This window comes from Chiloscyllium plagiosum, unplaced genomic scaffold, assembly GCF_037043375.1.
Source record: "Chiloscyllium plagiosum isolate Xiang-an unplaced genomic scaffold, Cpla_swu_hap1 HiC_scaffold_18, whole genome shotgun sequence".
In the NCBI taxonomy this organism is placed as follows: Eukaryota; Metazoa; Chordata; class Chondrichthyes; order Orectolobiformes; family Hemiscylliidae; genus Chiloscyllium; species Chiloscyllium plagiosum.
In genome coordinates, this window is record NW_028270156.1 from 44,373,287 (window position 1) to 44,387,700 (window position 14,414).

At 39.9% G+C, this 14,414-nt stretch overlaps 1 protein-coding gene across 2 annotated transcripts in view; it reads right to left on the reverse strand.

Annotated features, from left to right (window-relative positions):
- The window catches only part of sbf2 (SET binding factor 2), a 588,991-nt gene that overhangs the window by 86,095 nt on the left and 488,482 nt on the right, over positions 1-14,414 (reverse strand). For both annotated transcript variants that reach the window (XM_087996565.1, XM_043705904.2), the window contains 2 exons: positions 12,374-12,549; positions 9,338-9,486 (listed from right to left, as the gene is read on the reverse strand). In XM_087996565.1, coding sequence (XP_087852691.1) covers positions 9,338-9,486; positions 12,374-12,549 — 325 coding nt within the window. The remainder of the gene's footprint in view (positions 1-9,337; positions 9,487-12,373; positions 12,550-14,414) is intronic.

Consider the following 14,414-nt stretch of genomic DNA (forward strand, 5'->3'; position numbering starts at 1 on the left):
ATAAACTCAAGGTATTGCCATTTGGTCAAAGGAGGATGTGACTTGTATAATTAAAAGCGGGGCCTTGGATAGTGTTGTAGAACAGAAAGACCTAGGGGTTCAAGTTCATAATTCTTTGAAGTTTGTGTCACATTTGGACATAGTGGCTAGGAAGGCATTTTGCACGCTTGCCTTCATTGCTCAGACATTTGAGTTTCGGAGTTGGGACATCATGTTGAGGTTGTACAGGATGTAAGGCCTCTTCTGGAGTACCATGTCCAGTTTTAGTCACCCTGTTATAGAATAGATATTATTAAGCTGGAGAGAGTTCAGAAAAGATTGACAAGGATGTTACTGGGAATGGAAGGCTTAAGTTATAAGTAGAGGGTGGATAGACTGGGACTTTATTCACTGGAGCGTAGAAGGTTGCGGGAAGGAGCTTATAAAGATTTATGAAATCACGAGGGGTATCAATAAGGTGAATGGTGATATCTTTTCCTTCAGTTGGGGGATTTCAAGACGAAGGGCATACTTTTACAGTGAGAGGAAAAAGATTTCAAAAAGACGAGAGGCAACTTTTTGTAAAAACACAGAATGGTTAGTATGTGAAATTTACCACCAGAGGAAGTACAGTTATAACATTTAAAAGACATTTGGATAAATACATGAGTAAGAGACATTTGGAAGGATAAGGGCCAATCACAGGCAGTTGGGATGAGTTTAGTTTGGGTTTATGGTTGACATGGACTAGTTAGTCCAATGATCTGTTTCTGTGCTGACTCTATAGCAAGATTAATTTCCCTACTTCCTTATATAAACCATATGAAGAAGTCTTTCATATTTCTTTACATAGCACAATAAAAAGTCTGAACTAAAATGTGTCATGCTAGAAGTCATCTCTCTACTTGTTCAATTAAAAAAAACATAACTGGCTAGCAATGCAAATTAATTTGCAAACTCAAATGATATGGTGGCAGCCAAATAATTCAAGGTGAAATATGATTTGCATACATGTACATTCAGTTTCTCTCAATTAAAAATAATTTTGTGGACTCAAAAATGGAAAAAGTGATTGGCTGAACAGCAATAAGTCCTGCTGTGAACCATCTGAGATAAATGTGAAATAAGTAACTTACTCCATCTGACATTTTGCTCACTTTGACATTTCTTTTGATGTGTATCTGAGATATCATACAGTTACATGATTAGATCATAGAATGACAACAGCACAAAATAACTCGTGCCTGTCTGTGTTTATGTCAGCTCCCTGCTCCCTAACTCTTGCCCTTTCTCATCAGCCCTGCAAATTTCTTCTCTTCAGCATTTAACAAATTTGTTTTTGAAAGCTACAATCAAACCCATCTCCACCACTCTTTGGTAATATATTCCAAATACTCACCACTTGCCACATTAAAACAGCTGTCCATCACGTTACTGCAGATTCTCCATTAACCTTATATTGTGACACTGTCTTTTCCACCAATGGGAATAGTTCACACAGCCCCTTCATGATTTTGAGCATGTCGTAAAAAAAAAATCTCCTCGCAACCTTCTCTCTTCCAAGGAGAACACTCCCAGCTTCTCAACTGCATCCACTTAATTGAAGTCTCTCATCCCCGGGGCAATTTTGTGAATCTTGTCTGCTTTCCTTCTAAAACTTCAATATTCTCCTTCGTAGTGCTCAGTATCAGATATAATACTCCAGGTGTGGTTGAACCAGTGTTTTATCAAGGTTCACCACAGCTACCTTGCTTTGATACTCTATGTCTCTACTTTTCCAGCCCAAGATCCTGTGTGCCCTTTTAAAACCTTCCGTAACCCTGCCATCTACAAAAAATTATGCACATATCACTCCAGGTGACTTTGTTCCTGTAATTCTTTCAGAACTATACCCTTCATATTCAATTGCTTCATTTAATTTTTCCTACCAAAAATAACAGTTCAGTAAATTGAATTGAATTTCATTCTCTACATGCATACCCAATCAACTAGTCTGTGTTCTGTCGAACTTTAGCACTGTCTTCCTCACAGTTCATTAAACTTTCAAGTTTTGTCTCATCTGAAAATGGTGAAAAGAGTGTCACGGAATTTTTCTGCATAAAAAGAAGTCCTTCTGCTCTCCATGTCCTTGCTGGTCAAGAACATAATTACTCTTGTCCAATTACCAGCATTTGACTTGTAGCCTTGCATTTTATGGCATTTCAAGTGATTATCTAAATTCTTCTCAATTGTGATGCTTTCTAACTCTACCAGCCTTTCAGGCAGTGCCAGATATTCACTGGAGAAAGTGAGGTCTGCAGATGCTGGAGATCAAAGTTGAAACTTTATTGCTGGAACAGCACAGCAGGTCAGGCAGCATCCAGGGAACAGGAGATTCGACGTTTCGGGCACAGGCCCTTCTTCAGGAATGAGCCCACTACCCACTGGGTGAAAAATTCTTCCTTCAATTCACTCTAAAATTTCCTATAAATTAAATTAAATCTATGCTCCATGGTTATCGATGCTTTAATTAAAAAGGAAAAGTTCTCCCTATCTACCTTATATGTGCTCCTCATAATCTTGTCCACTTCGTCCTCCCTCAGCCTTCTCTACTGTAAAGAAAATAGCTTCAAGCTAACTTCAGAGCTGAAACGGTCCTGCCTAGGCAAAGGTCTAGCAAATCTCCTCTGCACAGTCTCTAGTATAATCACATTCTTCCTAAGTATGGAGACCAGAACTGTACACAGTACTCGGTGGCTTACATAGCTTCATTATTACCTCCCTGCTCCTGTACCCAATCCCTCAGCTAATAAAGGCAATGATTCCATGTGCCTTTAACACCTTATCAACCTATACTATTGCCTTCAAAGATGTGTGTACCAACTTTTGTACATATCTAATCAAACCTCCTAGGTAACGGCCAGATAATTAATGTACACTGCAAACAACAAGGGACCCAGCATCAGACTCTACAGTCTGGCACTGTATACAGGCTTCCAGTGACAAAAACAATCTTGGACCATTAACCTCTGCCCCCTGCCACTAAGTTGTTTCTGGGTCTGATTTACAAAATTTTCCTGGATCCCATGGGCTCTTATCATCTTGACCAGTTGCCCATGAGAGATCTGGTCAAATGCCTTGCTGTAGTCCACACAGACTACATTGCAATATCTTCAGCCATAGATCTTGTCACCTCCTTGAAAGCAATGGTCTCTCCTTGACAAAGCCATCCTGACTATCCTCGATTAATCCATGTCTGTTCAAAATGATTGCCAGAATTTTTCCCAATAGTTCCCTTATCACTGATGTTGGATTGTACCCTACAAACTCACATCTATTATGATATATAAAGAAAAGCAGTAGTGTCAGTACCAGCCTGGGGATTCACAATGCGAAACCTACTCCAGTCTGAAAAACAATCACACTCCATTTCCTATTACTTAGTTAACTTCAGATCCATATTGCCACTTTCGCTTTCATTTCAAGAGCTTCAACATTGCTGGCACTGATGTGATACATCAGCCTAAGAAGTTTATGGTAAAACTACGTTTCACAAAAGACTAGTTACGCATTTGGAGCAGAGGAAAATATTTCTGTTTGAAGAAAGATTTTTACTGGATCAGGAAGTTGTTTTTGGCTTGCTGAACAATGAATGTTTCCAAAATACGGGGCCCAACACAATGAAATAGTATCTCCTAATATCCATGGTTAGTTATTTAATCTTGTAGATTTTTTGTTTGGATAGTTCAAAATGCTGTTTTCAATTCTTTGAAACTGAAAATATTTGCAAAAGGCTGGTATTTAGATTAAAAATAGGCTTGTTATCATGTAGTTTCTCAGACTCACACATCAATTTTACATTTGTTGGTATATAGAAAGAAAATAGAGTGACCTCTAACCAAAAAAAAGGCTCTGTGTGCCGATTAGTTAGGTGACTGGTTTTGTTTTTTTAGTTTTTCAGTCGTCTCGTTGGGAATTTAGAATAATGGGAATGGAGGTTAGGGTAGCTGAATGTTCCTCCTGCAGAATGTGGGAGGTAAGGGTCATCAGTAGTGTCCCTGCTGACTGCATCTGCGGGAAGCGCACCCAACTCCAGGTCCTTGAAAACCGGGTTAGGGAACTGGAGCTGGAGGAACTTCAGATCATTTGGAAAGTGGAGGGGGTTACTGAAAGGAGTTACAGAGAGGTAATCACAGTTCAGTTAAAAGATGAAGGTGGATGGGTGCCATCAGGGGACGGAAAGGGAACCAACAGGCAGTGCAGGGATCCCCTGTGGCCGTCCCCCCCAACAACAAGTATACCTTTTTGGATACTGTTAGAGAGGATGACTTACGAGGGATAAGAAATGGGGACGAGGTCTCTGGCACAGAGTGTGACCCTGTTGCTCAGAAGGGAAGGGGGAACAAGAGCAAAGCATTAGATATAGGGGATTCCATAGTTAGGGGGACAGATAAGAGGTTCTGTGGGAATGAGAGAGGCTCAAGGTTGGTGTGCTGCCTCCCAAGTGCCAGGGTTTGTGATGTCTCTGGTTGTGTTTTCGGGATCTTTGAGGGGGAGGGGGAACAACCCCAAGTCATGGTCCACAAAGGTATTTAGAAAGATGGGGGTTCAAAGCAGAAATTCAGGGAGCCAGAGTGGAAGCTTAGAGCTGGAACAAATAGAATTGATATTATTAGGTTGTTACCCATGCCACATGTTAGCGGGGTGAGGAATAGGGAGAGAGGAGTTGAACATGTGGCTACAGGAATGGTGCAGGAGGGAGGGTTTTTGATTCCTGGATAATTGGGGCTCTTTCTGGGGTAGGTGGGATCTCTACAAACAGGATGGTCTTCACCTGAACCAGAGGGGTACCAATATCCTAGGGGAGAAATTTACTAATGCTCTTTGGATGGGTTTAAACTAATTCAGCAGGGGAATGGGAACCAAAATTGTAGTTCGAGTATATGGGAGGATGAGAGTAGTGAAGTCAGAACTAAGATTTCAAGATTGCAAGAAGGTACGGGCAGGCAAGAAGTTGGCTTGAAGTGTGTCTACGTAAATGCGATGAGCATCCAGAATAAGATGGGTGAGCTTGCAGCAAGGTTGGTATCTGGGATTTTGATGTTGTGGCCATTTCAGAGACATGGGTACAGCAGGGACAGGAATGGTTATTGCAGATTCCAGGATTTAGATGTTTCAGTAAGAACAGAGAAAATAGTAAAAGAGGGGGTGGTGTGGTATCATTAGTCAAGGACAGTATTACTGTTGCAGAAAGAACGTTTGAATACTCGTCTACTGTGGTATATGGGCTGAGATTAGAAACAGGAAAGGAGGGTTACCCTATTGGGAGTTTTCTACAGGCCTCAAATAGTTCCAGAGATGTAGAGGATAACAAAGATCATCCTTGATAGGAGTGAGTGTGACAGGGTAGTTGTTATGGGTACTTTAACTTTCCAAATACTGACTGGGAATACTATAGTTCAAGTACTTTAGATGGGTCAGTTTTGTCCGTGTGCAGCAGGGTTTCCTGACACAGTATGTAGACAGGCAATAAGGGGCGAGGCCACATTAGATTTGGTACTGGGTAATGAACTCGGCGAGGTGTTAGATTTGGAGGTAGGTGAGCACTTTGGTGAGAGTGACCACAATTTGGTTATGTTTACTTTAGCTATGGAATGGGATAGGTATATACCACAGGGCAAGAGTTATAGTTGGGGGAAAGGCAATTACAATGCGATTAGGGAAGATTTAGGATGCATAGGATGGGGAAGGAAACTGCAGGGGGTGGGCACAATTGAAATGTGAAGCTTATTCAAGGACTAGCTATTGTGGGTCCTTGATAAGTATGTATCGGTCAGGCAGGGAGGAAGTTGTCGAGTGTGGGAGCCGTGGTTTACTAAGGAAGTTGAATCTCTTGTGAAGAGGAAGAGGAAGAAGGTCGCTTATGTTGTATGAGTTGTGATGGCTCAATTAGGGAGCTTGAGAGTTACAAGTCAGACAGGAAAGACCTAAAGAGAGAGCTAAGAGGAGCCAGGAGGGGACATGAGAAGTTATTGGTGGATGGGATCAAGGAAAACCCTAAGGCTTTCTATAGCTATCCAGAATAAAAGAATGACTAGAGAAAGATTAGGGCCAATCAAGTATAGCAGTGGCAAGTTGTGTATGGAGTCAGAGGAGATAGGGAAAGCACTAAATGAATACTTTTCGTCAGTATTCACGCTGGAAAAAGACAATGTGGTGGAGAAGAATACTGAGGTACAGGCTACAAGACGAGATGAGGTGGAGGTGCAAAAGGAGGTGCTAGCAGTTCTGTAAAGTGTAAAAATTAATTAAGTCCCCTGGGCTGGATGGGATTTATTCTAGGATTCTCTGGGAAACTAGGGAGGAGATTGCCGAGTGTTTGGCTTTGATCTTTATGTTGTCATCTTTTAAAGGAATAGTGATAGAAATATGGATGATAGCAAATGTTGTTCCCTTGTTCAAGAAGGGGAGTAGAGACAACCCTGGAAATTATAGACCTATAAGCCTTACTTCGGTTGTGGGAAAGTGTTGGAAAGGGTTATAAGAGTAGGGATTTATACGAGAGAGGAATAAGTTGATTAGGGATAGTCAACACAGTTTTGTGAAGGGTTGGTTGTGCCTCACAAAGCTTATTGAATTCTTTGAGAAGGTGACCAAGCAGGTGGGAGGGTAAAGAGTTTGGTGTGGTGTATGTGGATTTCAGTAAGGAGTTAAATAAGGTTTCTCATGGTAGGCTATTGCACAAAATATATGGCATGGGATTAAGGGTGATTTAGCAGTTTGGATCAGAAATTGGCTAGCTGAAAGAAGAGAGAGGGCGGTGGTTGATGGGAAATATTCATCTTGGAGTTCAATTACTAGTGGGGTACAGCAAGGATCTGTTTTGGGTCCACTGTTGTTTGTCATTTATATAAATGACCTGGACGAGGGCATAGGAGGATGGGTTAGTAAATTTGCAGATGACAATAAGGTCATTAGAGTTGTGGACAGTGACGAAGGATGTTGTAGGTTACAGAGGGACATAGATAAGCTGCAGAGCTGGGGTGAGAGGTGGCAAATGGAGTTTAATGTGAAAAAGTGTGAGGTGATTCACTTTGGAAGGAGTAACAGGAATACAGAGTAAGGGGCTAATGGTAAATCTCTTGGTAGTGTAGATGAGCAGAAAGATCTCGGTGTCCAGGTATATAGATTCTTGAAAGTTGCCACCCAGGTGGATAGGGTTGTTAAGAAGGCTTACGGTGTGTTCGCTTTTATTGGAAGAAGGAATGAGTTTTGGAACCATGAGATTATGCTGCAGCTATACAAAACTCTGATGCGGCCACATTTGGAGTATTGTGTACAGTTCTGGTCACCACATTATAGGAAGGATGTGGAAGCTATGGAAAGGGTTCAGAGATTTACTAGAATATTGCCTGGTTGGAGGGAAGGTCTTACGAAGAAAGGCTGAGGGACTTGAGGCTGTTTTCGTTAGAGAGAAGTTGAGAGGCAACTTAATTGAGACATAAGATAATCAGAGGGTTAGATAGATTGGACAGTGAGAGCCTTTTTCCTTGGATGGTGATGGCTAGCATGAGGGGACATAGCTTTAAATTGAGGGGCGATAGATATAGGACAGATGTCAGAGGTAGTTTCATTACTCAGTAGCAGGGGCATGGAACACACTGCCTGCAACAGTAGTAGACTCGCCAACTTTAAGGGCATTTAAATGGTCATTGGATAGGCATATGGACGAGAATGGAATAGTGTAGGTTAGATGGGTTTCAGATTGGTTCCACAGGTTGGTGCAACATCGAGCAGCCGAAGGGCCTATATTGAGCTGTAATGTTCTATGCTCTAAAAATGGAGAGTTAAAGTAGCATCAGAAAATCAATATTAAAAATGGTTAAATTCTTTTATTGTTTAAACCTCCAAAAATTGGAGAATGAATAAGATCTTGCAAAAGTCAATTTTCAATGCATGAAAGGTTGCTTGGCAGTGATTAAGACTAATCACACTGTTACAAATGTCGTTATATTTGAATAGAAAAGCCCGAGCATCATGCATTTACTGCTTCATGCCATTTCATATGTTTCAATGCTCAACATTTCATTGAGATACCATGGACTGGTATGGGGACAGCAACATCCTGACTTCCATATTTGTGCATACATGTATGGCCTCTGGAAGCAGTTGTTCAATTTACATTTTAATACTACTGAGGACTTTTAGCCCCATGGATATTTTTACTCCAAAAACCAGACCGTTCTGTCTTTCAAATACAAAGGACATTATCTGGCTGAAACAAATACAAAGTTTTATTGCTGTTACAAGATTTTTTTTGCTCGACTATGACAATTTTAATGGAAGAACAATAAAACAAAGATTCTCAGGCAGATCAACAAATTATAGAATGGTTAATGTAGAGGTAACAGCCATTTGGCTCATGCTGTCATGATCTTGCTCGTTCTCTGCAACAGCAACTCATAGCCATGAAACCCTAAACAATTTTTCTTCTTCAAAAACTTTCTAATATTATTTGCAAACATGTCAACTGAAGTAATAGAGAACTTGGTTTTCATTCTAACCCAGCCACCTTGAGATAAAAAATCTACAACTCTATATTCCTTAATCTACCTTAATCGATATATTTGGACTCAAAAATCTCTTTCCTGTTCCACAGTTCTTAGTTTTATCATCATCTAGAATGTACACTAATTTTGCTTTCTGGGACCAAGGTGAATGATCTCCCACTTCCCCACCGTTTCCTACAGAGTCATAGGGTCACGGAGACATACAGCATGGAAACAGACCTATTGGTCTAACACGTCCATGCTGACCAGATATCCTAAATTAATCCAGTCCCGTTGGCCAGATGTGGCCCACCCTCTGTGAGAAAAGGTTACCCTTTAGGTTCCTTTTAAATTTTTCCCTTCTTGCCCTAAGCCTATGCCCTCTAGTTCTGGACTCCCCATCACAGGGAAAAGACTTTGTCTATTTACCCTATTCATGCCCCTGATGTTTGAAAAGGGAGGCAATAGCCTAGTGATATTATCACTGGACTCTTAACCCAGAGACTGAGGTAATATTCTGAGGACCCAGGTTCAAACCCTCCCACGGCAAATTTGAATTAATTTGAATTAAATAAATATCTGGAATTAAGAGTCGAGGGTAACCAGGAATCCATCGTCAATCTGGTTCACTCATGTCCTTTAGGGAAGAAAACCGCCATCCTTACCTGGTCTGGCCTACATGTGACTCCATATCCATAGAAATGGGGTTCACTCTTAACTGTCCTCTGGACAATTAGGGATGGACAACAAATGCTGGCCAAGCCAGCGATGCCCTCATCCCATGAATGAATTTTTAAAAACCTCTATAAGGTCACTATTTCCCATCTTACCTGAAATATCATCCTCTTCATTCCAGCCTGATCGATTTCCTCTTTCATCTATTGTCAAAACAATTGGCTTCTTTTTGACTGTGTACTGACGACCTATGGTCATTTTTCCAGCCTTCTTTGCACTTCTTACAATATTCTTAGAAAGGGTGCTAGAAATCATTTCAAAAAGTGTCAGTAAACATGTTATGAAACAAACAGTTTTTTTTTCTACGTTCTGGGACAAATATGTTGAATACTTGAAATATTTGAAAAATTTACAACCAGACCTCAATAACTTAAAAATATTCAGTAAGAAGTGGTTCATTTCAGCATAATTTCACATGGATAACTATTTAATTGTATATGTTGTTCATTCCAATAAAAAAACTACCTAAGTATGTAATTTCTACATTAATCAACTACAAAACTGAAACAGAACTTCCTTTGAAGTTAATGAATATCTCAAATAGCTTTAAGTATTTTCTTTACACAAAATAGGCAACAGTTATTTGTTGCTCCATCTGGGATTTTACTTTCAGCAGTACCACTTTTACTTACACCAAAGGGTAAGAGTCTGAGTTACTGAGCAGAAGTTAACAGAGCCCACACCAGTGGGGATTATGATGCAGGTGGAAGGCAATGGTGATCAGGACAGATGACAGAATCCACATTGGAATCTTGATATTAGGAAAACTGTTCCCAATTAAACTGAGGGTGCAAAGACCTGATGTGGAACCTCACCACCTACCAGTAGCAGGATATCAATCAGACTCATTAATGAGCCAATAGAGAGCAAGTTCATTTGCGCTCACCAGAGTTTAATGATAATTCAGGAATATAATGGGAATCACAGGGCTTCCCACAGCCTGCCAAAGGTCATCCAACAATTCCTATTGACAGTGTTCACTTGGGGGATGGTGATTGGAGGGTTGCCACTTATTGTATGTCAAAAGGACCCAGCATCAGGAAATCAGGAAAGTGGGAGGGGGTTGCTGACAACTAGCCTTCTCCATATTTTGCGACTCTCTCACACCAGCGCTGGTGACCCAGCCCCCACAAGCCCATCCCTCCCCAGCCACCTATGTCCAGAGATCTAGTGGTAATCCTCAGCTTGGGTGCTGGAGCATCAGTGGCAGCAGGCACTGCACTTGATTGCACTAATGGCAACAGACAGTTGCTGGCATTTAATTGACACAGCTCATGGGGATGCCATTTCCAATAGTGGGGTCTTCATTGTGTGGAAGATAAGGTGCTACCCAATGTCACTGAAAACACTCTCCCACAGAAGTTATTCATGGCTCAAACTGGTTTTCTAATGTATGAGGTGGAAACCCAGTCAGTAGCACTAAATCTTGGCCATTAACTTTTTAATAATAAATTTCTCTTTGTTGATTATGTCGAAAAGCAAAACTGATTTAAACTAGTTTAAACATTTATTTTGTCATTGCATAAGTGGGCAGCATGGTGGCACAGTGGTTAGCACTGCTGCCTCACAGCGCCAGAGACCCAGGTTCAATTCTCTGTGTCTGCGTGGGTTTCCTCCGGGTGCTCCGGTTTCCTTCCACAGTCCAAAGGTGTGCAGGTTAGGTAAATTGGCCATGCTAAATTGCCCATAGTGTTAGGTGGTGGGGTAAATGTAGGGGAATAGTTCTGGGTGGGTTGTGCAACGGCGCAGACCTGTAGGGCCTATTTCCACACTGCAAGTAATCTAATCTAATCTAATCTAATCCAATAAAACTGCTAAACAGTGCTGCAATTAAACAAAAGAAGTTGCAATTCACATAACAAAGGTAAAGGTGGTTGAAAGTACAAAATAGATGGAAGGTTTTGTTTAAAGTCAAAATGTTCACCACTCTAAATAGGAGCACAGCTAAAAAAAGAAATATTTTCTGCTTGAAAAATAATTCCTGAAAGGTTTAAAAAATTAACATAAATAATTAACTAATTTTGATAGGCTTTCTAAGCTTCGACACACCAGCATTCAATGGGGAAATCCTCATCATCTCAGGTGATAAGCTGCCTCTTGGGTTATATCCGTCCTGCATGTTACATGACGACAGACCCTCCTGCAGTTGGAATAATCCTAGTAACAGTAGGCTGAGGCCATTAGTGAACATTAACTGACCATTTAAGGGCTCAATTACTAGTGGTATGGGAATATTTATCCTGGATGTTCCCACCTGCAATTTCGATTCTAACAGAGGCAGGAATTTAGTGGACTGTAGGTAAGACAACACCCTATCTAATTAAGTACCCATCCTAACTCCAAGCTCACCACCACCAGGAGCAGAAGATTCCACCCTACATGTATTGTTGCCAAACTCCCATTTTAAATATGAATTTTCAATTTGGTTTGCTAATATGCATTTTCTGAAAACACAGGTAATTTCTCATGTTACTCTGCATTTTTCTTATTTATGAAACAACTCCTGTAACTCCAAGATTTTTGCAAACCTGCTTTTATACTGGCCTGGAAGGCTATTCCAAGTGGAACACTGATAAACCTGGCTTATTTTTCTTCTTGCTCAGGTAAGCACTTGTCTCCAATTGACACCCCATGGTGGTATAGTCAAGATTACAAAGTTAATAGAATTACTAATCTAACCTGCAACCTAAAGCTTGATTGTGCTCTTGGTTGCTGAAACATCATTTTAAAAGCTTTACTAAAATTTAACTAATTGCTTACAACCTTATATTAAAGGCCACTTTGTTAATAAAGGTTCATATTAAGGAATTGTGGTCAATCTAGACAATGCTTAAATGCAAGTCAACTGCTATACGGAGCATTGTATATGGTGAAAATAGTTTGCTAATTTCTCATTTCAATTTGTTTTAAAATGCTACACCTTCCAAGCTTAATGTAGAAATACAACACAATAGTTCCCATGAGTAAATATAGAAGAACAAAGCAACTTTTCCTTATTACCATTTCTATTCTAACAAATCACAGCCATGATCACAAAATTATGATTAGCATTAAAGTTATGTTAACATTAACATCTTTGAGGCTTTAATTAGGATAGTGACCTTATAATTCAACTACTTTCTTAAACTTACCGAAAAGAAGTATTCTTTTCTTTCTGTTTTGGCAAAATTATCTGGGGTGCATTTTGACCTGCAGCAAAAGCAAAAGTGCTGAAGACTGACTGTGGATACCGAAACTTCATTATGTGCTTTTTGAAGATCTCCACCATCTCAGAGGTCACTTCTTCATCAAATGCTACTTTAATGATCTGTAACAATAAATAGGGTAGGTATTTTACTGTTTGGTACTAGAATATCAGAATAAACCTGTGCACCACTTTTTAAAGGATTAACATCAAAACATTAATATACAAGGAGTAATCTAGAATAACAATGTTATGTTGGAGGACGACCTAATTTCGGGGGTTGAGAGTAGACCTGCTCTGGGTAGGTTGGAAAAACAAACATTGAGAAGCAAAACTATAACTAACAAGAGGCTGCCTTTAATGACATGATCACTAAAGTACAGTCAAAGCATTATCTCCAAAAGCGAGAAAGGAAAGACAACCAAATGCAGAGTTCCCTGAAATAATAAAAGAGATAGAGAACACAAAGTAGAAAAAGTAGCAAGACAAGTGCCAGCTTGTTAATACAAGTGAGAAATAGGGTCCATTTAAAAAGTTCAAACCGCGAAAAGAAAACGTCAACAAACATAAAAGCACTCCTCTGCATGATCAAAAAAGAGCTCGTGGTAATATGGTTCGAAAAGGAGACTGTGGAAGTAGAAGGCATGACTAAGGTACTGAGTAAGCAACTTGAATTTTTTTTTAAAATTAGTAACAATAGCACAGTAAAGACAAGTTGCTTAACTAATTGATTACATTTTTTGGTAAGAATAGGGAGATTGTTCACAGAGGTTCATGTGATCATATTAACTTCTAAAAGACCTTTAATATTGTGTCACATTACAGGTTTGTCAGCAAAGCCAAAGCATATGGAATAAAAGGGGAAATAGCAAAATGGATGTAAAGTTGGCTGAGTGACAGGAAATGGAGAGTACGTGTGTATATTTACTTTTCAGACTGAAGGCAATAGTATTTGGTAATTGTATAATAAATTTGTTTCATTGTATGCAGGTAGTGGGTTTGAATTTTGGATTCACTTGTGAGTCCATAAACAGAAAGAAACAAATTGTGGTTGTTGGGTTAGCAAGTGATTCCTTGTAATATGCAATTTGGAAAATTGTGTGTTAAGATTGATTCCAGTTCCATCCTTCATCGATTACACTTGAGTGGCTCACCCAATTGTCAGAACTGGGACCTTGTTCATCTTCATTGTCACAAAGCTGGTCCCTTTTTTCTAAAAGCTGTTCCTTTTCTCAAAGATACTGTGTCCTTGATTTTTTTGCAGAGGGTCGTAAACAGGATGGGCTCCGATTAGACTAGTTTGGTACAGAGATGCAAAGGATTTTGAGAGGTCTTTTGTTTATATGTAAACAGATGAGACTTCAGGCCAAAGCAGTCATATTTTATAAGTAACTTGTATAATGGAAGGTGAGTGGTCAGCTCCCTAGCTGAGCAGTTCAGTCCAGAACTAGTTGGAAGTTCAGCAGTGAACTGGCTCTCTTTCTTTCTGCCCTTCTAACTTCAACCTGTCGGCATCGGTTCCATTTTCTTTTAAACTATGTTTTAAGGGGGTTTGCTTATTGGGACTGGTGTGTATATTCGGAACAGCATAATTAAGTCTAGTTTGGGTAGACTGAGCTCTCTAGGGATTCTTTATTCTGTTTGTTGTGTTCCATTGTGTAATGTTGTAAATAAATCTGTCTGTTTTTAAAACTAGTCTTCAACCTCGCTAACTTACTCTGGGTAATTTTCACTGTACACTTACCAAAACAAATTGCAAAGATATGGTCTGGGCCACCTGGTTAAGAATGTTTTTAGTGGCCCGGTCTAATCCATAACATCATCTAGATTAATTACTTTGACTTGGATTCACAGGGTAAAATTTCAAACTCTGCTGATGGCATAAAACATGGAGCTGTGGGAAGGTTGATGACAGACTTCAGCATAATATAGACAAGTTGGTGGAATGGGCATATATATGGCAGATACAATTTAAGGATGTAGGTTTG